Source organism: Canis aureus, chromosome 3 (assembly GCF_053574225.1).
Source record: "Canis aureus isolate CA01 chromosome 3, VMU_Caureus_v.1.0, whole genome shotgun sequence".
Lineage (NCBI taxonomy): Eukaryota > Metazoa > Chordata > Mammalia > Carnivora > Canidae > Canis > Canis aureus.
Genome location: NC_135613.1, coordinates 13,200,684 through 13,222,196, shown reverse-complemented (window position 1 = coordinate 13,222,196; position 21,513 = coordinate 13,200,684). Strand labels below are relative to the sequence as shown.

General features: G+C 41.4%; 1 protein-coding gene across 4 annotated transcripts in view; it reads left to right on the top strand.

The window, feature by feature from the left end:
• WDR59 (WD repeat domain 59) overlaps positions 1-21,513 on the top strand; it is a 103,685-nt gene that overhangs the window by 59,456 nt on the left and 22,716 nt on the right. For 2 of the 4 annotated variants that reach the window (XM_077890489.1, XM_077890494.1), the window contains exons 15-21: positions 2,476-2,571; positions 2,704-2,848; positions 3,318-3,387; positions 7,973-8,126; positions 11,589-11,645; positions 17,235-17,368; positions 19,200-19,281. In XM_077890489.1, the coding sequence (XP_077746615.1) occupies positions 2,476-2,571; positions 2,704-2,848; positions 3,318-3,387; positions 7,973-8,126; positions 11,589-11,645; positions 17,235-17,368; positions 19,200-19,281 (738 nt within the window). Of the gene's footprint in view, positions 1-506; positions 564-2,475; positions 2,572-2,703; positions 2,849-3,317; positions 3,388-7,972; positions 8,127-11,588; positions 11,646-17,234; positions 17,369-19,199; positions 19,282-21,513 lie in introns of those variants that run through there. The other 2 variants (XM_077890493.1, XM_077890495.1) reach the window with 2 other exon arrangements.

Sequence of the window (21,513 nt, the reverse complement as noted above, 5' to 3'; positions counted from 1 at the left end):
TATTCACTGTGTATAGAAAATGTTAGAGCAGTGGTTCTTAACCTTTTTGGATCATGGACCCGCTTTGAACATCTAATGAAAATAGTAGACCCTTCCTCAGAAAAATTTGCATAAATGTATATAATTTCAGAAATATTGCATGTAAATAGATGTAGTTCTATAATTGTATATAATCTGCTCATAGATCTCATTAAAGGTATGCATTAATCTCAGGTTAAGAACCCTGCAATACATTTTAATTTATCTGGAAACAGTAGGCAAGATGTATTCTGAAGCTAAAAGATATTTTATAATCAGAAAACAGGAGGTGCATGGGGGGCTCAGTCAGTTAAGTGTCCAACTCTTAATCTCAGCTCATGTCTTGATCCCAGGGTCGTGAGTTCAAACCTTGTGTTAGGCTCCACTCTGGGCATTGAGCCTACTTAAAAAACAAACAACAAACAAAAACAAAATATAAGGTAATTTTAAAAAATCCATTCCCTGAAAGGAAGTGGTGTCGTCCTCAGGTGAGGCTCGGCTGGCTGCACGGGTGAGGTATCTGAAGGAATGCTGGTGCCTGAATGGAGGTGGGTTAGTCTGGCATCTAACTTGCTCCTGTAGGTCCTTTCTCCTGCAGGCTCAGGAATTTGCTTTGTCAGTTCATGCAGAACTAATCAGCAGAATCTCCATTAAAGAAGCCCCATGAGCTGGGCATGATACACGTTTTTCAGCATGAGCAGCATCATGAGTGAAATAACTGAAATGTTCTGACAAACCAAGCTGACCCAAGTGCTATTCACCTTTTGCCTAGTTTGTATCATATACACTTGACCCATCTTCCTGGAGGAAGATATGTAACCAAGAAATCTTTCAAGTGGTATAGGGATCTCTCAAATGCTACTTTGATTTGGTAGCATAGGTGCATTTTGTGCTTGGAATTTTTTTTCTTTTCAAACATAATTAACATATAGCATTATATTAAATTAGTTTCAAGTGTACTAATATAGTGATTCAGCAATTTTATACATTACTCAGTGCTCATCAGAAGTGCACTCTTTAATCCCCATCACCTATTTCAGCCATCCTCCCACCCACCTCCCCTCTGGTAACCATCTGTTTGTTCTTTAAGAGTCTAAGAGTCTGTTTGTCTATACTCGGAATTTGAATATTTCATTGTCTTATTTGCACATACAAAAAAGATTTTCCTATTGTTATAAAAATGATAGGATTATGAAGTGTCTTTTTTTAAAATATTTTATTTATTTATTCATGAGAGACACAGAGAGAGGGGGCAGAGACATAGGCAGAGGGAGAAGCAGGCCCTATGCAGGGAGCCTGATACGGGACTCAATCCCAGGACTCCAGGATCACGCCCTGGGCCAAAGGCAGATGCTCAACCGCTGAGCCACCCAGGGATCCTGGAAGTGTCTTTAGAAGTCTAATTCAGTGCTGTCTGATAGAAATATAATGCAGGCTGCACAAATTTTTAAAATTTTCTAGTAGCTACACTAAAAAAATTTGAAAGTAGCAGGTAAATTAATTTCATTAATTTTTTTACTTAATCCATTATATGCAAAGAATAATCATATCAGCATGTGATCCATGTAAAAATTATTGCGAGAGTTTGCATTCTTATTTTTGTACTAAGTCTTCACTCGGTATGAATTTTACGCATATGACACATCTCAATTCAGCATGCCTAGCAACTGAGGCTGGCCCTTTCCTTTTTTTTTTTTTTTTTTTAAGATTTTATTTATTTGCTAGAGAGTGAGAATAAGCAGGGAACAGGGCAGAGGGAGAGGGAGAAGCAGACTGCTCACTGAGCAAGGAACCTGACGTGGGACTTGATCCCAAGACCCCAAGATTATGACCTTTGCCAAAGGTCGATATTTAGCTGACTGAGCCACCCAGGGGCCTCTAGCACATCTCAATTCATACTTGCCTCACTTCACACGCTGTGTAGCCCCATGTAATTGATGACTTCCATGTTGGACCATACAGGCCCAGATAACATGCCTGTCTTTGGTATGTGTATGTCAGTTTACATCTAGGGCATATGCTTTAAAATGTTAGGATTTATATTTTTAAAGAAGAAGGAAAAAAAAGATAGCTTGTAATTTCTACTGAAGTGAAATTTGTTTCCCCCCTGGCTCCTACTGAGTATTACTGCTGGAGTACTGAGAGTTCCACAAGGGGTTGGGGTTTAAGCTAGGAGGAGAGGAAAGGAATAGAATTCACAGTAAAGAAATGTGTTCTCTCAAGCTGTGTGAGCCTGTCCTGGCAAAGCAGAGGGCTTCTCAAAGAGGACCCAGGAATGAATCTGCCCTGGGAGCCTCCAGAGCAGGTGGAAAGTAGGATGCTGCCTCGGAAGCCTTAGACACAGCCATGCTCCAGTCTCCCTGCATTTTCACGGCTTCCCACTGCTTTGAAGAATAAAAGTGAATCAGGAGAAGGAATGTTGTTGCTATTCTTGACTGTGTTTCGTGCCTTTTCTAGATCCTGAAAGACACTTCTCTGCAAAAAGTGAAACGTAACCAGAGTTGTTTGGAGCCCTGCCTGCGCCAGCTTGTCTCCTGCCTTGAGTCTTTTGTGGTGGGATTCTTGTACCAACCTATGCTTTGATGTTTTGTTATGTGTCTTCCTCCCCAGACTAATGTATCCGTATTTTGTAAGTCAGCGTTCAGATACCTTGTGGGTTTTAGTCTGTTAATTTTTAAATTTCAGAACCAAGAAGACAGCACTTCCAGCAATCCCTTTGCACTCTCAAACTCCGTCACTCCGTTTGCCCGGGTGACCACTGCCTATGGGTCATACCAGGATGCCAATATTCCCTTCCCTAGGACCTCGGGGGCCAGGTTCTGCGGGGCAGGTTGGTCTCTCTTTTGGGTTCTCTGATTCTAGATTTTTGAGAGTGAGCAGCTCAGTATGTCCTATAGTCTCTAAAGAAATTTCAGAAAAATCAGGAAATTTTGTTTGTTTCCTGGAAACTTCTAAAGACTGCTGTAGCATTAAATGGTCTGCTGCTGAATTGGCTTCTATGGCCATAACCTAAGAATGTTCACCATAATTACAGTCTTACTTTTTTTTCATTCTGATGATTATGAGTGTGAACCTTATCCAGATCCCTGGTTCTCAGCACAGGACGGGTCCCCTAACAAAGAAATATAAAGTACCCAAGAAGATTTTTTTTCCACACCACACACAGCCCTCCTGGATCCTAGAGATTCTGACCTTGTTACGTGTGGCTACAGATAGGACTGACCAGGGCTGCCTTACTTAGGATTTCCCACCTGCAGCTCATTGACCTTGATGTGCACCTGTGGTGTCTCCTTTGGCAGGGTATCTGGTGTATTTCACAAGACCTATGACGATGCATCGAGCAGTGTCTCCGACAGAACCCACACCAAGGTGAGCCTGGGAGATGCAGTTATCAGCTGCGTTCGTGGGGCCATAAGTGGGCAGACATCTGAGAATGAGCACTGAGTTTTTCTTTGGACAAGTGGTGTTAGTTCTTCAGTAAATACCCACTATAGGATTTATTCATGAAAGATCAGGTTCATTAAATTGCCACTAAGCTGAGATTTGGGAGGTCAGGTTACTACCAAGCCACCAGAAGTAGTAGTTTGGTAAAAGCTGTTGTCAAAACAAGGCAAATTCTTTTTTAGTGTGCTTTCCCCCTATTGCCAAAGTATTATCTGAACATTAAATAAAAAAAGAAAAATAAAAAAGATTAGCTGCAGTTCCATAACGCTAATATGCCACTTCTCACATTACCAAAACATGTTAAATTTTTTAAACTACATTAAGTGGTTAGAAAAACTCACAATATGGAAGTTTTCAATTAAAATTTGAAAACTCTCCTTTTCCTTGGTGAGTCACTCTTAGCAATTTAACATGCTTTCTGTCTAGTCTCCGTTATTTATTTGTGTGTGGGGGGAGGTTTGTTTGTTTTATTCTGTTTTTAAGAGGCAATCTAAAGTAGCAAATGGGAATGTGGACTTGGGAGCCGAGCCACTATGTCCACATCTTGGCCCTGCTGTTCCGTGACCTTTGGCAAATTGTCTAAACTGGACTTGAGTTTCCTCAACAATAATTTGGGGATGATAGTGGCACCCACGTCCTTCAGTTGCTGAGAAGATTAAATCTGTAATCCCTGAGAAGCATTTAGAACACTGCCTGGCACATTGCTCTGTGTTTCCTATTATTACTACTGGCTGTTTTTTCTTTTTTAAATGTTTTTACTGTTTTATCAAGATATAACTCCTATAGTATATAGTTGACCCGTATAACATAATTCAGTGGCTTATTGTATATTCACAGATATAGACAGAAAGTAGATTAGTGCTGGCCCAGCCCTGGAGGAATGGGGGACTTGGAACTGGAAGTGTTGACAGCTGGGAGATGCTGTTTCTTTTGGGGGTAATTAAAAATGTTCTGTAATTGACTATAATGATGGCTGCACATAAATTCTCCTATTCTGGTCATTCTATATAAATAGAATCATATAGTTATGTGGCCCTTTGTGACAGGCTTCTTTCACTTATTATAATGTTTTCAGGGCTCATACATGTTGTAGCATGTGTCAGTACTTTTTATTGCCAGATAAAATGTATATGCCACATTTTCTTTATTAACTCATCAGTTGATAGACATTTGGGTTATTTCCACTTTTTGGCTGTTATGATAGACTTCTGGTTCTGTAATGGGGCAACCAGGATAATATGGAAGCCCTCTACTGCAAACACTGGATGTGTTGGATGTAATATAATTAGCATACTTACAGGAGAGAAGGGAGATTGAACTGCTGTCCTGAGAATCTGCCCATCTCTGCTGTAACCCAGGCAGATGAGACCTTGGCTGACAGGACTGGGGAGTTAAGTGTTAGAGATCCCGTACGTTATTCCAGGTTCCTTATTAGAAATATTGTACTAAAAAGCAATCACCTATTCTTTTTTTTAAAGATTTATTTATTTATTTATGATAGACACAGAGAGAGAGAGAGAGAGAGAGAGGCAGAGACACAGGCAGAGGGAGAAGCAGGCTCCATGTAGGGAGCCCGACGGGGAACTCGATCCTGGGTCTCCTGGATCATGCCATGGGCTGAAGGCGGTGCTAAACTGCTGAGCCACCTGGGCTGCCCCAACCTAATTTTTTAAAATAATTTTTTAAAAGACTATTTATTTGAGAGAGAGAGCATTAGTGTAGGGGGGTGGGGCAGAGGGGAGGTAGAGGCAGGCTCCCCGCTGAGCAGGAAGCCCGATGTGGGGCTTGATCCCAGGACCCTGAGATCATGACCTGGACTGAAGGTAGATGCTTAACGGACTGAGCCACCCAGGCGCCCCCAACTTAATGTTTCTGAAATTCATCCATGTAGCTGTATTTATCAATGGTTCCATTGTATGAAATAATACAATTTGTTTGTCATTCTCCTCTTGAGAGATATTTGGATTTTTTCCGGTTTGGGGCTATTACAAGTAGACCTACACTTTCAGGTCTTTTTATGGACATGTATATTAATTTCTCTACTCAAGGAGTAGAATACCTGGGTCCTAGGATAGGTGTATATATGATTTTTGTTTTAGTGTCGCCAAAATGTCTATCCCAGTGGTTGTGCCATTTTACACTCTTACCAGCAATGTTTCAGAGTTCTGGTTGCTCTACATTCTCTTCAAAATTTGGTGTTTTCAACCTTTTCAACTTTAGCCATTGTGGTGGGTGTGTGATATCTCATTGTGGTGGTGACTAGTGGTGTTAGGCAGCTTTTGTGTGCTCATTGACCATTTGGATATCTTCTTTTTTGATGTGCCTGTTCAAGTATTTTGCCCATTTCTTTAGGTCTTTCTTTCTTCCTTTCCTTTCCTTTCCTTTCCTTTCCTTTCCTTTCCTTTCCTTTCCTTTCTTTTCTTCTTTCTTTCCTTTTCCTTTTCCTCTTTCTTTCTTTCTTTCTTTCTTTCTTTCTTTCTTTCTTTCTTTCTTTTCTTTTCTTTTCTTTCTTTCTTTTTCATGAGAGATACAGAGAGAGAGAGGCAGAGATATAGGCAGAGTAAGCAGGCTCCTCGAGGAGAACCTGATGTAGAACTCAATCCTGGTACTCTGGGATCATGCTCTGAGCTGAAGGCAGACACTCAACCACTGAGCCATCCAGGCGTCCCAGGACTGTGTTTCTTATTATTTATTTGTGGTAGTTTTTATTCTGGTTGTAAATCTTTTAATAGAAGTATGTATTGATTTTCTCTTCATCTGTGACTTGTCTTTCTCCTTCCCTAATGAGTTTTAATAAACAGAAGTTTTTAATTTGGATGAAGTCCAATCTATCATGTTAAAAATTCTATAGTTAGTGCTTTTGTATTCTAGGAAAAAAATCTTTGCCTACTCAAGGTCACAAAAATATCCTTCCATTTTCTTTTAAAAATTTATAGGTTTAGATTCCTTATTTAAGGTCTATAGTCAATCTCAAACTGATTTTTGTGTATGATATAAGATAGGGGCCAGAGTTCACTTTTCTCAGTAGAGATGCAGAATTGTTCCAGAACCATTTATGGAAAAAATTTGACTTTGCTCATTGAATTTGCATTGATTTAAAAAAAAAAATTGCATTGAGGAGTACCTGCCTTCAGCTCAGGTCATGATTCTGGGGTCCTGAGATCAAGCCCTGCATTGGGCTCCCTGCTGAGCAGGGAGTTTGCCTCTCCCTCTCCTTTTGCCCCTCTCCCCCTGCTCATGTGAACATGCTCTCTCTCTTTCAAATAAATCGATAAAATCTTTTAAAAAACTGCATTGATACAATTGTTAAAAATCATTTGACCCTGTGTTTGTGGGTCTGTTTCTACAATCTTTTTTTCCCTTTGATCTATTGATTTCTCTTTATGCCAGCATTATACTTTTTTTTTTTAACATTATACTTTTTTAAAGATTGTATTTATTTATTTGAGAGATAGAGAACATGCATGGAGAGTAGGGGCAGAGGCAGAAGCAGACTCCCCACTGAGCAGGGAGCCCGATGTGGGGCTCAATCCCAGGACCCTGGGATCATGATGTGAGCTGAGAGCAGATGCTTAACCGACTGAGCCACTCAGGTGCCCCTAACACTATACTCTTAATGTAGCTTTTATATAGTAAGTTTTCAAATCTGCTAGGATGTGTCCTCCAACTTCATTATTCTTCAGAATTATGTTGGCTACTTTAGGTCTTTTGCATTTCTGTAAAAATATGAAATGGCTTATTGGTTTATAAAAGAAAAAAAAAGCCAATTCATATTTTGATTGGAAATGTGTTGACTCTATAGATCAATTTGGGGAAAATGGACACCTTGAAAATAATATGGAATCTTCTAATCCACTAACATCATATATGTCTCTTTTGTTTTGGGTCTTTAATTTCTCAGCAATATTTTGTATTTTCAATGCACACTTTAAAATTCAATTTGTTTGGATGCCTGGGTGGCTCAGTGGTTGAGTGTCTGCCTTTGGCTCAGGGCATGATCCCGGGGTCCAGGATTGCGCCCTGCATTGGGCTCTTTGCAAGGAGACTGCTTCTCCCTCTGCCTGTGTCTCTGCCCCCTTCTCTGTCTCTCATGAATGAATAAATAAAATCTTTAAGAAATAAATACAAAATAAAATAAAAATAAAATTCAATATGTTGCTAGGTATTTAATGCTTTTGTAAATGAAATTTCTTAAATGTTTATTTCTAAGTGTTTCTAATATATAGAAATTGTTAAATTTTTATAGATTGGCCTTGTATTTAAATTCAGTTATTAGGTCTACAAGTTTGTAGATTCCTTTGAATTTTCTGTATATACAGTCACAGAAGTATTCTCTACTTTTGCAAAGTGTTTTTCAGTTCTGTACATTCTACTTTGTTCTTTTTTTGAGTTTTTTTCCCCCCATTTTCCCTGTATTTTCTCTTGGTTCATCACATGTTTAAGAGCATCACTACTTGGAAATATGGAAAGACTATCACCAGTATGGATAATTCTGTGTTTTCAACCATAGGTCTCTGTCAGCCTTGTCTGCTTATCATACTGGCTTGATTGCACCAATGAAGATCCGCACAGAGGCCCCTGGGAACCTTCGTTTATACAGTGGGAGCCCCACTCGCAGTGAGAAAGAGCAGGTGTCCATCAGCTCCTTCTACTACAAGGAGCGGGTAAGCAGCAGAGCCATGGCCTTCGATTCTTATTCCCTCTTTATTCTTGTTCTTTATCTCCCTGCCTGCTCTGCACAGCTAAGTTAATAATACCCCTAGAATCTTTAACTTTCAGAATTAGTTTGTTTAAGAAGGACTTTTGCTTTGTTCCTTCTGGTTGGTTTTAACTACTATGAATGGTGTGTGTGTGGAGGGGTGGGTTGGTTCTTATAATCTGTATTCTCCACTCCCCATTTAACCCTATCCTTGTTATCCCCATTTATTAAGGGGATTCCCACTCTTTCAGGTAGAATGGTTTAGCTGCAGATCTTCCTTGGTATTCTGATGGCTTGTCAACAAATTAAGGGATGCTTCTGAAGGCTTGAGATCTCAGTATATTTAGAACATCATAGTGGTGAGAAGTTTTTGAGTTCATCTCTAAGGGATCTTGTGCTTTAAGTCTATACAGAAGTGCCCATCTGGATGGACAAGCTTATACAAAAATCACCTGAGCCTGTCCTCATCGTCCCTAATGTAGCTATTAAGTTGTCAGAAGCTGTTGGTGACGACAATGTAGAGAACATTGGCAGAGCGTAGGAATGCCTCTAAGAACTCTTTCTGTGTTGTCAGATTGAGAAGCTGGTTTAAACTGGCTTTTAACTGACATGTTTTAAACAGAGCTACCACCCAGCTATTAACCAGCTCAGTCCTTAGGCATTCTTTGTTACTGTCTCTAACTAATTGAGGAAGGATGGATTGACTATAATTGAAATGTGCTTTTTAAAAAAATGGAATTATTTTAAGTAAAAACCCAATTTCCAGCAAGTGTTAGAGGTGTCTTTATTCCCGTTGCACTGTAGTGTCTAGCCTTGGTTCACACTGATAGTTGGCCACCTCTGACTTTGTCTTGGTCTTAGAGTTTGCATGTGACTGAAATGAACAACAGGAGCCGATGCTTGAGACAAGACCGTCCTTGGTCACTGACCGATCACTCAGTTGAAAAGGGATGATGATTCTTTTTGTTGCCTTTCTGTAGTCCCATTCTTCATATCTCTGATGGAATTGTGCCCCTCTGGCTGTCACTGACTTTTTTGGAATACCTATATCTTCCCAGGTCTTTGACATTCAAAACGTTCAGGTTTTCTTCCCCCTAAGCAAGCTAATTGGCATTTTATTGATATAATAGCCAAACAGATTCATGGTTGGGTAAACAGGAGAATTTTCTTTAGCATTAGGGCCAGGTTGAGGAGATCTTTTAGTCAAAGAGACAGTTCTGAATCCTCCTCTGAATCATGTCATACTTGGATTTGGATTGGGAAAATTAGTGGACTAGCACTTTTGACTGGTAGTGCAGAAGACCATGCTGAGTCAAAATAACTCCACTTCCACAATGTGACCTCTCCTAATGCAAAAGCATTTGTAAAGCCTTACGGTCGTGTTTTCCGCAGTCTGGCCTCTTTTACTATAAACACCATAATCATAAAGAAGGACCAGAGGCACATAGATAATTACCTTTTATCAGAGAGGATCTGCTGGGGAGGAGGGGAAGGATTGTGGTACTTCACTTTGAATGTGAGCCCCACGATCAGCTTCTCCACAGAAAACAGGCTGTTATGGTCCCTTAGGAGGATCTAGCATAGTAAATGATCTTCAAGTTTTATTTCAGCTAGTGACCACATAAAATGGGGGCAGACACTTATAATTTTGTGTGAAACTTTTGTATTTCTTTGTAATATACATACAGAAAACTTCACAGATCATAAGCATATCATTCAGTGAATTAACAGTCACACAGACTAAGCAATAGAACATTATAAGAACCCTAGAAGTTCTGGGGGATGGAGGCACATCTTATTGGGTGACATATAGTAGTTATTAGGTGAAATTCTATGAAATTACTGATACTTGACCATTTTTAACCTCAAAAAAGTTTCATTTGGTTCACCTTCATAAGAAGTTAAACAAGTGAGTCATTTTGTGATGAACCTGAAACCTTGTTCATGTCCATCCCACTTACATGGGGCAAAGGGCGGGGGGTGGGAGAGTCAGTGAAGTGAAATGAGCCATGATATCTTATAGAGGCCATCTTCCTTCCTCTTAGAGGTATATACAGTTTTATCCCTCAGGGAGTTTTTTTCTTGCTCTTAGGTATCTAGTTGGAGATGTCAAATAACACCATTTTTATTACTTTTGTACTTGAAATGATTCTAGATCACTAAATTTCTCTGTGCTTAAGTCTTTATTTTCAGCCCCAATTTTTCTCCTACGTATTTTTATTCTCTTTTAGATCTCTACCCTTGAGATCTTTAAATGAGTAAGAGTAAAGGGAAAGAATAACTGCATTAAAATAGAGCAGTGAAAGAATTACAGAGCATTTTGGAGATTATAAGAATCTTTATGGAACCATTGGGGATTATACTGTTTGTTTCTCTTGTTTTTGTGTGTTTTCAACCTGACCTGCTTAGGTCATAGTATAATCACCCAGATGTTCTCCAGATGGAATTCCAAGGCTCATTACTAAATATTTAAAAATGTGAGAGACCTGAAAAAACAACAAGAAACAACTATCAAATTTCATAGGAGGTTAGAAAGTGCAGAGAGATGCTAACATTCATTTGGGAACTGGACTAACTATTAATAGTTGATGAAATATTGTTTATTCTTAGGGCAAATCAGAAGATCCAGAACTTGTGATAAACATTAGGCATTGACCTATAAATATTTTTAGAATTTTGCAGCCTCCACCCATGCATCAGTTTATGTCACTAAAATAGCTCTAATGTAAATAACTGAGGAGGTCTTGAAGTTAATAGAATAATTTCTGATTTCCATAAACAGTGCTTTTCGGCCCCAGTTTCATATTGATACTCATGTTGTTAGCAAGTGCTCTGGAGAGGGCAGCTCCTCAGGATTGCTCCCTCTTTCCCTCCATTTCTCATGTGCTCTTGCTTACCCACAAGCATCACTCTGAAAATAATCCTGCAGCTCTAACGTCAAAGCTTCCAATTTCCTCAGTGCCCCCCAGACCACATACCAAAAGCAGTCTGATGTCGAGTCTAATCAAAGAACTTCTTCCTTCTTAGGAATGAGAAGCTTCTCGCATTTACATGTGCTCTTGATAGAGAGGGTAGACCTTCCACCCATTTCTCTGCTTGCACTGTAATTCTCCCTAGAGTACCCCAGCCTTGACCCCAGGTCCCTTGTCTGAGCTGTGTTGACGCCAGCCTCCTTATATCTTGATATGTGTTTTAAACTGAAGAACGATGACACTGAAGTGGGGTTCTGAGTGTGATGGGTTGGGAGGGAGGTGAGGGAATCCAAATATTGCTGTGCCATGTTCAGAATTTTAGTCATTCAAACCCAATTTTGCAGTATATTGTCCATCAGATGTGTGGGAAGCTTTCATTTTATTCTATATTTTTCCCTTTTAATTTTCTTGGTGTTTTTCTTCCCTCCTCCTGGGTGTAACGTTTTCACGCACAGATGTCTCCTCGCTCTGCCCGGCGACGTTGGTCCATACAAGCAATTAACGACTTCCCGGTACTGTGCGCTGTGCAAATGCTCTCCTTGACTAATCCTGTCTGCCCAAAGGCCCAAGAATAAAATGCCACCTGCCTGGCTTTGAGGAACCTGAGTGACAGGCTGGCTGGTTTTCAGGACCAGCACAATAAATTTTTTACTCTTGGGAGTCCAGCACCAAGGACTTCCTCCTTATTTCATCCAGTTTCAAATGGGTGAATACTGATACCATTAAGGATTTTGAACAGCTTCTTTGAAAATGAAGCCTGATGCTGTGTTTCTTGGAAAGGACCCCAACTGTAAGCCTTTAGCTCACCTGATTTCATTTGGAGTATTTGTATAATTTCCTGGAGCTTCAAAAGCCTACCTTTGGCATGGGGTGAAGCAGAGGAAGATATAAGAGGCTTCTACCATCTTGTCTCTGTTTTTATCGTCTTGGTCCAGTTCAAAGAGGGAAGTGCTCACCTGCTTAATTGGCATGATGCATAAGCTAGTTTTTAATCCTTCGGGAACTTTCTGGAACAATTTTTTTCCTTACCATCAGTATTTGGCATTGCAGCAAAACCTCTGCTGTGGACATCCTCTCTTCCGTTTCTTTCTCTCTGACTCATTTCTCTTGGCCATCCCCCCTCTTCTGTCTTCCTCTCCCACCCCCTTCATGTTCCGGTAGTGCCAAGGTGGCCTCAGGCTGTGCAAGGCAGCCTTGCAGCTTTTGTGTAAATTTCATTTGGTGTAAAAAATACTTCGGGGAAGGGTCCTGTAGCCTTTTCATACCGAAACCAGTTGAAATCAGGAGCCCTGATTAGCAAGTACCACTACTGCTGACAACTTGCAGGTGGAGCTGCCAACATGGCCACCTTTCCTCAAAAAGCCTGTCCCAGCCAACCCGACTGCTGGATTGCCACAGATTTCCAGGAGTCTCTGCTCCTGCCGCTATTTAAATAGGAACTCATTTTGACTCACTGCCCACTCTGCTGATTATGCATTGTTGGTGGGGTTGCTGCGAAGCAGTTGGTGGCTTATTCTTGGGCTGTTTTTACATTTAACCCATTTACTGGCATTGATGTTGCCTCCGATTGTAGCAGTAACACTGGTGGTACAGTCGCAAGCTGGCTATATTGGTTGTCATTCAGTGCTATTCGCACCAATGCCTCTCCCCTACCCTTGGTCCTCTCCTCCCTGTCCTCTTTCCTATAATTCCATGAACGCCTTCTTGGTATGTTCAGAGGAGCATCCTGGTGCTCATCATGTGGTAATTGTCTGTCTCGTTTTGTCTCTCTTCCCTCAGTCCCTGCTTATGAAATCTGTGGGGAAGGGGCATTTTCTATGATGGGGCATTGAGAAGATCTAAGGGAAAATCAGGGCCCTTTGCCTCCCAGAGGTACCAATCCTCTGCACAGAAAAGTAGTGATATTGAAACCTGTCAGAGTGGGACTGGAGCAGTGTGGAAGGTTTAGGAGGTTTTAGGCCAAGTGCCCTCCCTCACCTGGAAAGTTCAGCCACACCTCCAGCCTGGTGTGTCACTGTTTGCTGCGTGTGGTCACCTGACAATTGCACAGATGAGAGATTCCTAAAATCACCAGCAATATATGAGGGAAGAAGTCTCGGGGAGGTGTGGATGGAATGTGAACCCTTTTTTGCTACAAAAATGTTATCCATGTTCATTCGGGAGCAGCGAGGATTAGAGATTGAGCAGGTCTTTATTTAGGCAGCCTTATTCTAGTTGCATCCCCAGAATAACTGGTCACTAGATGGGAATACTGAGTGACCCCTCCAGCCTGAAGAAGAGATACTTCGTATTTAAAAACCACCAACCAATAAGTAGAAAAAAAAAACTATTTTATGACCCCTTAGGGATTTTTGATAATGTTTTGCAGTTATTCTTCGCTGGATTAAATAAACATACAATGCTATCCCATATCTGCTTTTTTTTTTTTTTTAAGATTGTATTCATTTGAGAGAGAGAGAGAGAGCACAGAGGGAGAGGGAGAAGCAGACTCCCCGCTGAGCCAGGAGCCTGACTCAGGGCTCAATCTTAGGACCTAGAGATCATGACCAGAGCCGAAGGCAGACGTTCAACCATCTGAGTCATCCAGGTGCCCCCATAATTGCTTTTATAGTTTGAGGCTTGGTGGCAGCTATGGTTAGGGTGATCCATTGTGGCAAACCTCCTTCTGTTACAGGCTCAAAGGCAGCTTAGTGAGTTTCCACCAGACATTGTCTATACATCAGTACAAATCAGAGAAGCCACCTAGAAGCCTGGTGTCTCAAGAAGTTGACAAGGAGGTCCCAAGAAATCCAGACTGTGATTTCCATAATTCAGTGAAGGATGATTGTAGAAAGTTGGCCAAGATCACTGTCTTACATTTTCATCAAGTACCTATTGATGACTTACCATGTGGGTTTGTTTCTCCCAGTCTCTGTAACCAAGGATTGCAGATAGGGAGAGGGAAGAGTCCTAAGGTGTCTCTTTCGACTCCATTCTTCCCTGTGAATGTGCCTACCCCTAATGCACCCAGAAGGGAGATAAAACAGAGTGAGGCTCAGGCTCTTGAGCCTGGCCTGAAATACAGCCTCTGGGTCTGAGCCCAGTGAGCTGCCCCCCTCCTTCCCCCGTGAAGCCTGTAGCCACGGCTGCCTCTTGCCTCTGTAGTGTTCAGCTGCTGCTCTGGCTCAGCGGAATGGGCTCTGGATACTGGGCAGAGAAGTGAAATGAGAAGGAATTGTAGAGGCTAGGGTGTCAAACCGGCTTCACTATGATCAGATTTTGATCTTACATGCAGAAATGGATCCATTCAAAAATGGGCCAGTTTACATATCAACAGGTAGCCTAGTCTGAGGGCTTCTTTTTTTTTTTTTCTCTTCTTAATCCACAATCATGCACTCAAAAGCAGGTTAATAAGTAGGGGCTTAGTAGCCTTGCCAGTCTCTATGTTTGAATCTCTGCTTGGGAGTGTGGCTCAAGTAAGACTTATATCCTCATTTGTGACATGGAAGCAGCAGCCCCCCTTTCAGAGAGCTGTGGTGACACCCACGCTCGCAGCAGAAGAACAGCCTAGAGTAGAAGCTAATGTTGCTTGTAATGACAGACAAATATGGAAATCCTGAGTCAAGCATTTATACACTTCGCCTTGTGTCCAGGACATCTCTCATTTCCCGCATGAAGGCCTTCTGTGGTCATTTGAAGGTGAAGCTGTGGGGAAATTGGAGTTACTCATGATCTTCCATGTCCATTACCCAGGTCCCTCTGCTCAAGTATTTTTGACATTCTAAAGTGATCACTTTCAGAAATAATTCACATCTGCTAGGACAGACATTTTTAAACAAGCTAGTCTGTATGCAAAAGAACCGCTTTGGGCACATAGGCCTTAATATTTTTTCCTTTCATCAAGTTTGCTGAGAAAGACAGGAAACTGCGGTGATTTTCAGTGTGGTCTGGAAGCTGGTAGACCCCATCCCTGGTGAGGCCTCCATTTATTTCCACTATTGAGCTAGTGAAGTGGTCAGTTGAAGTGCTGCTCATTCTCTTGTAACAAGGAGCCAGAGTATCTTCTGGAACAGGGTTTTAGAAGCCTCCCCGTCAACACAGAAAACCAGTGAGATGGACCATATGCCATTCCAGGTGGAATCTTTTTAGCATAGACCTTTTCCTTTGTTTTTTTCTTTTTTTAATCCACTACCCTAAATCTCATTTGAGATGATCCATTATGTGGGACCTATGGGTGTTGTTCCTGAAATTTTTAAACTCTTGGAAATCTGGATGAAAAAGTGTGTGTACTTCACACCTTTCCTGTTCCAGTTAACCACACTGTGCTGTTCCTGTCACTGCCCAGTAGAGGCCCACAAAATTACCCTCCCTACCACCAGTCCCATCAAATTACTTCACGCATGTGGATGACTTGTCTTGGCCAGTTAACACCGCCTGGCTCCAGCCCATTCTGACAGGCTCTTTGCTCTTTAGCCCATTCTCCCCTTACCTGCACCCACGTCAGGATATTTGTAGCCAAAAGGCTAGTATTTTTGTGAATGTGTACATAATTCTTTAGAAACTAGCCGGTGCAAATAGAGAATCACCGAGCTGGTGGAGAGTAGTAGGCGAGGCTTCTCTTATATTGATAGTAACGATGAGTATGAATAAACAGCACAAAGTAACTATATTGCTTCCTCAGATCAACTGGGTCAAAGTTCCAAATTGATAATGTAGCATGTGTATTTAAAAATTAGGACAAACAGCTCAGAGCCCTCAGCTAAACTTTATGTGCCATGAACTGAGTCTGAGTGTCCCAGATCTAGTAGGTTCCATAACACTTAAATGAGCCTATAGGAAGTCATGTGCATTGGGCACCTTTGGTGATTAGATGGAATTTCACTGGTCAGAAGCGACTAAATATAGATTGTGACTAATGAATGAAGAGTGATTATATAAAAATCACTTGCAGTATATGAATTATTTGTGAGTAATCTAAATAATGATCTAATCTAAATTCCTGAGGCTTATACACATTCAGAATCAGTACAGATTTTTCAGTGGCACGTTTTCATTCTGCACTCTCACCTTCGCATTGTGGCCTCATTAAACTGGCAAGATAGGAATGGAGCCCATCTTGACACATAGTTATCAGTGAGCAAAGGGGATGACATGAGACTGAGTTCATAGCAAATAAGTTGCCCTCCCAGAGTTACGCGAGACAGCACGGTGGGAATAAGACCAGCACAGCTTGGTTTTCTGACTGCAGATTGCAGGCCTCTTCCCTGGCAACTTTGTTAATAAGTATGTCACTTCCCCCCTGAGTTGAATCACTTTAGCGGCCCCCTTTTTAACTTTCAGCAATAAAATAGAATAGAATATTGCTCCCTTGGCTGGTTGTCATTTTGAAGATAGCAGATGGGGCTACACTGATCATTCTCCCTTTCCAGGACATCACTCATTTCCCGCACACAGGCTCCTTTGTAGGTGAGGCTCTGGGGAAATTGGACAGTTGCTCACGATCTTCCATGTCCATTACCCAAGTTGCTCTGCTCAAGTATTTTTGACATTCTAAAATGATCACTTTCAGAAGTAATTCTCCTTGAGCTGCGAAGTGTCTCTGCCTGTCTGCCAAAGACTAAGGTTTGCAGAGCCCACACTGCTATGTCTGAATTAAATTTTCAACAAATCCCATTCAAGCTGTCTGAGAAGAAAAAAAAAACCTTTGATTAGTTTCAAGCAAGAACTTTGAACCTGAGGCTGATCCCAACCTTAAAAGTTGCTCTTCTCCCACATTTTTGTGGTCTTTACTAACTTATTTACCAGCTGTTCGTTCGTTTGTTCTTTCTTTCTTTCTTTTTTTTTTTTTTTAATTCTAGATTCAAGGTATCAATTTTGGGGCACCTGCACAATGTATGTAGCACTGCAGTAGGTGCATATTTTCCTGTTAGAATTTTCGAAACCGAGAGCTCAATGCCCTTTGCCCTCCTTTTATTTCCTACAGATGCTGATTCATATAATTGTGGGCATGATGTAATGCAAAGTCTCTGCAAATAACCAATGACCCAACTCTGATGTGCTCTGCAACTGTAGGTTTTCGTTCATCAAAGTCCCCATTAGTTATATCTCATCATCTCCCCCAGAAATCCAGGAGATGGAAAAGCAAACGTGAGGGATCAGACTCCGGCAATCGGCCGATCAAGGCTGCTGGGAAGGTTATCATCCAGGATACTGCGTGCCTTCTTCCTGTTCACAAATCACTGGGAGAACTGTACATGTGAGTCTGCCCTGCTTATCACGCAGTCATCATGATCAATGTTGTTTTGTTTCTTTTTTTTTTTAAAGGATTGGAACCCTTTTGGGGCGCCTGGGTGGCTCAGTCATTTAAGTGACTGCCTCTTTTGATTTCAGCTTAGGTTATGATCCCAGGTTTGTGAGATCAAGCCCTGCTTCAGGCTCCATGCTGGGTGTGGAGTCTTGAGACTTCCTGCTTCCCTTTTCCTGACCCTCTGTGGCATGCCCGCCTCCCACCCCCTACTGGCGCATATGTGTTCTCTCTAAAAAAAAAAAAAAAAAGCATTGGAACCCTTTCTTCAGAATAAATTTTAGGAGGAGACCAGTATATGAGCTTTCTATTGCAGTATATGAGCTTTCTATGCTGCAGTATATGAGCTTTCTATTTCTATTCTATTGCTTGCTATTTCTATAACAAGGTACCACAAACTTAGTGGCTTAAAATAACCTGTATTTATTATCTCAGTTTCCATGGGCCAGGGTCTGGGCATGGCTTAACTGGGTTCTTGCTCAGGTCTCACCAGGCTGAAATCATAGAGGTGGCCAGGTGGTGGTCTTATCCAATGCTTAGAGTCCTCTTCCAAGCTCATGCAGGTTGTTAGCAGAATTTAGTTCCTTGAAGCCATAGAACTTGCTGATTTTCATCTTTGTTACCAGCCGGAGTTTCTCTCTGATGCTTCACTTTCTTTCTCAGGTTTCACCTTTGGTCAGGCCCACCTTAGATAATCTCCCTTTTGACACATTCAGAGTGAACTGATAAATAACTTAATCTTGGGTGTGATAGCTCATCAATATTCACTGGTATCACCCACAACTAAAGGGAGGAGAATATATTAAATGTGTGTGTGAGGGGGACACAAATCTTGGGAGCAGCCTCAGAATTCTGCTTTCCATACCATAATGTAAAACAGTTAAAAGTAGAGCCATTTTGGTTGAAGGGAGTTGGGAGGCTAGTGACTGGCATACAGAAGCTGGCCTGTGGTCACCCTTCTTGAATTGGAACGCATATCAAAAAAGCGTTTATTTTGTAATATGTACACAGCACACCACTCTGTTAGAAACCACAGTGTAGGAACCCTGGGTGGCGCAGCGGTTTAGCGCCTGCCTTTGGCCCAGGGCACGATCCTGGAGACCCGGGATCGAATCCCACGTCGGGCTCCCGGTGCATGGAGCCTGCTTCTCCCTCTGCCTGTGTCTCTGCCTCCCTCTCTCTCTCTCTCTCTCTCTGTGTGTGACTATCATAAATAAATAAAAATTAAAAAAAAAAGAAAGAAAGAAAGAAAAGAAACCACAGTGTCACACTTATTTAAATTCATTTTCATTGAACCCTTGAGCCTGGGGAAATCCACAAAAAAGCTGGTTGCCAAATTGACATTTGGGGCTGGCTTCCTGTCCTGACTCTGGAGAAGTAAACAATTTCAACTTCCCCAGGTGCAAACCCATAGCCTAATATGAGCTGTAGGTAAGCTTTTTCTCCATGTTATGTAGCAAAGATAAAGCTTAAGGCCAGTGACACCTGGGTGGCTAGTGGTTGAGCATCTGCCTTTGGCTCAGGTTATGAGTCTGCGATCCTGGAATCGAGTCCCACATCAGGTTCCCAATGGGGAGCCTGCTTCTCCCTCTGCCTGTTTCTCTGCCTCTCTCTCTCTATGTATTTCATGAATAAAAGAAAAAAAAACACCCCACTTACAGCCAACATGGATAAAACATTTTGGGTGACAACTAAAGATGCGGGTTTTAGTTTGTGAAACCAGGGGTAACTAATGTAGAAGATTAGACTAGAAAGAAACTTTTTAATTCTTTTTAAATTTCAGCTTGAATGTGAATGATATTCAAGAAACATGCCAGAAGAATGCCACTTCTGCCTTGCTTGTTGGAAGAAAGGACCTTGTCCAGGTATTGTGCATCCCTTCTGATGGCCATCTGTGAGCTGATGGTTTTCACTTTATAATTTTGGTTTAGTGACATTTTAAGGTGTGCTTCCTATTGTACAATTCCTCTCCCATTTTCTTTGCCGAACTACAGGGCTAGAGCAGCTTTCTAAATCCTTTGGGTTTCTCTCTCTCTCTCTCTCTTGTTTTAAAAAAATTTTTTTTAAGTAATCTTTACCCTCAATGTGAGGCTTGAACCCATGACCCCAAGATTAAGAGTTGTATGCTTTTCCAACTGAGCCAGCTAGATGTCCCCCTTTGGGTCTTTTTCTTATTAGAGCTTAGCTGAGAGAATCCTAAAGCACATACTGCTAATTTTTTATTACATTCTTTTTCTACTCTGTTACCACGGTGATTGTTACACACATACATGTGGCTATACCTTTGCCATTTACACTCTCAATTCTGTTTTGCTGGGGTTTTTATACTTTTAAAAATGATTTGTTTCAGGGGCACCTGGGTGGCACAGTCAGTTGGGCATCTGACTCTTGGTTTCAGCTCAGGGTTGAGAGATCAAGCCCCTTGATGGGCTCTGAGTTCAGCACAGAGTCTGCTTCAGATTTTCTTCTCCCTTTCCCTCTGCCCCTCCTGCTGATGCTCTCTCCCTCTTTCTCAAAGAAATAAATCTTTAAAAAAAAGAAAAAAGTACTTTGTTTCAAGTAGGTACCTGGCTGGCTCAGTCAGTATAGCATGTGATTCTTTTTTTTTTTTTAGCATGTGATTCTTGATCTTGGGGTTGCGAGTTCAGGTCCTGTGTGTGATATAAAGTCTACTTAAAATTAAGAAATAAATAAATAAATGGGAGGGCACCTGGATAGCTTAGTCAGTAGAACATGTGACACTTGATCTCAGGTTGTAAGTTCACACCCCTGTTGGGTGTAAAGATTATTTAAAAATAGAATCTTTAAGGGTTGCCTGGCTGACTCAGTTGGTTAAGTATCTGACTTTTGATCTCAGCTCAGGTCTTGATCTTAGGGTCATGATTTTACGCCTCACACTGGGCTCTATGCTGGGTATGGAGCCTACTTTTTTTAAAAAAAGAAATGAAATAAAATCTTTTAAAAAAATGCTTTGTTTCATTAAAAGTTTACCAAAGCATTCTCTTAGGTAGAAGCCTGTTCAGTTTTGAAATATAATGTAATCTAGCAAAAATGTTAATTTCCTTCATCATTGCAGGAACATCAATATATTAAAGTGAACTCCTATTTTTAAATTTTTTATTATTTTTATTTATTTTTAATTTCTTTAAAAGATTTTATTTATTTATTCATGAGAAACACAGAGAGAGAGAGAGAGAGAGAGGCAGAGGGAGAAGCAGGCTCCATGCAGAGAGAGAGAGAGAGAGACAGGCAGAGGGAGAAGCAGGCTCCATGCAGGGAGCCAGATGTAGGACTTGATCCTGGGACTCAATCCCAGGACTCTGGGGCTCATACCAGAGCCAAAGACGGATGCTCAACTGCTGAGCCACCGGACATTGTTCCTATACTACGTGGCTTACCCATTTCAATGTACCATTCAGTGTCTTTTGTTTGTTTGTTTGTTTTTAAAGATTTTGTTTATTCATGAGAGACAGAAAGAGAAAAACAGAGACACAGGCAGAGGGAGAAGCAGGCTTCTCGCAGGATGCCCGATGCAAGACTCGATCCCAGGACTCCAGGATCACACCCTGAGCCAAAGACAGACGCTCAACCACTGAGCCACCCAGGCATCCCTCCGTGTCTTTTATTTTTTAATTTTTTAATTATTATTATTATTTTTTTAGATTTTATTTCTTTATTCATGAGAGACACAGAGAGAGAGAGAGAGAGAGAGGCAGAGGCACAGGCAGAGGGAGAAGCAGGCTCCATGCGGGGAGCCCGACGTGAGACTCGATTCTAGATCTCTAGGATCAGGCCCTGGACTGAAGGCGGCCCTAAACCGCGGAGCCACCTGGGCTGCCCTTCGTGTCTTTTAGTATATTCACAGTTTTACAACCATCACAACAGTTTTAGAACATTGCTACAACCTTGAAGAGACCCCCACCCCACTTAGCTGTCTCTTGTCAATCCCCTTTTCCCCACCCAGACCTGGGCAACCAGTAGTCTACTTCCTGTTTCTCCTGTGCCCTTTATTCGGTAGTGTGAGGATTCTACTGAGCAATAGAAACTCCTCTATCAGTTTAATTTTTCCCTGTAACTCTCCAAATGACCCAGAGCTA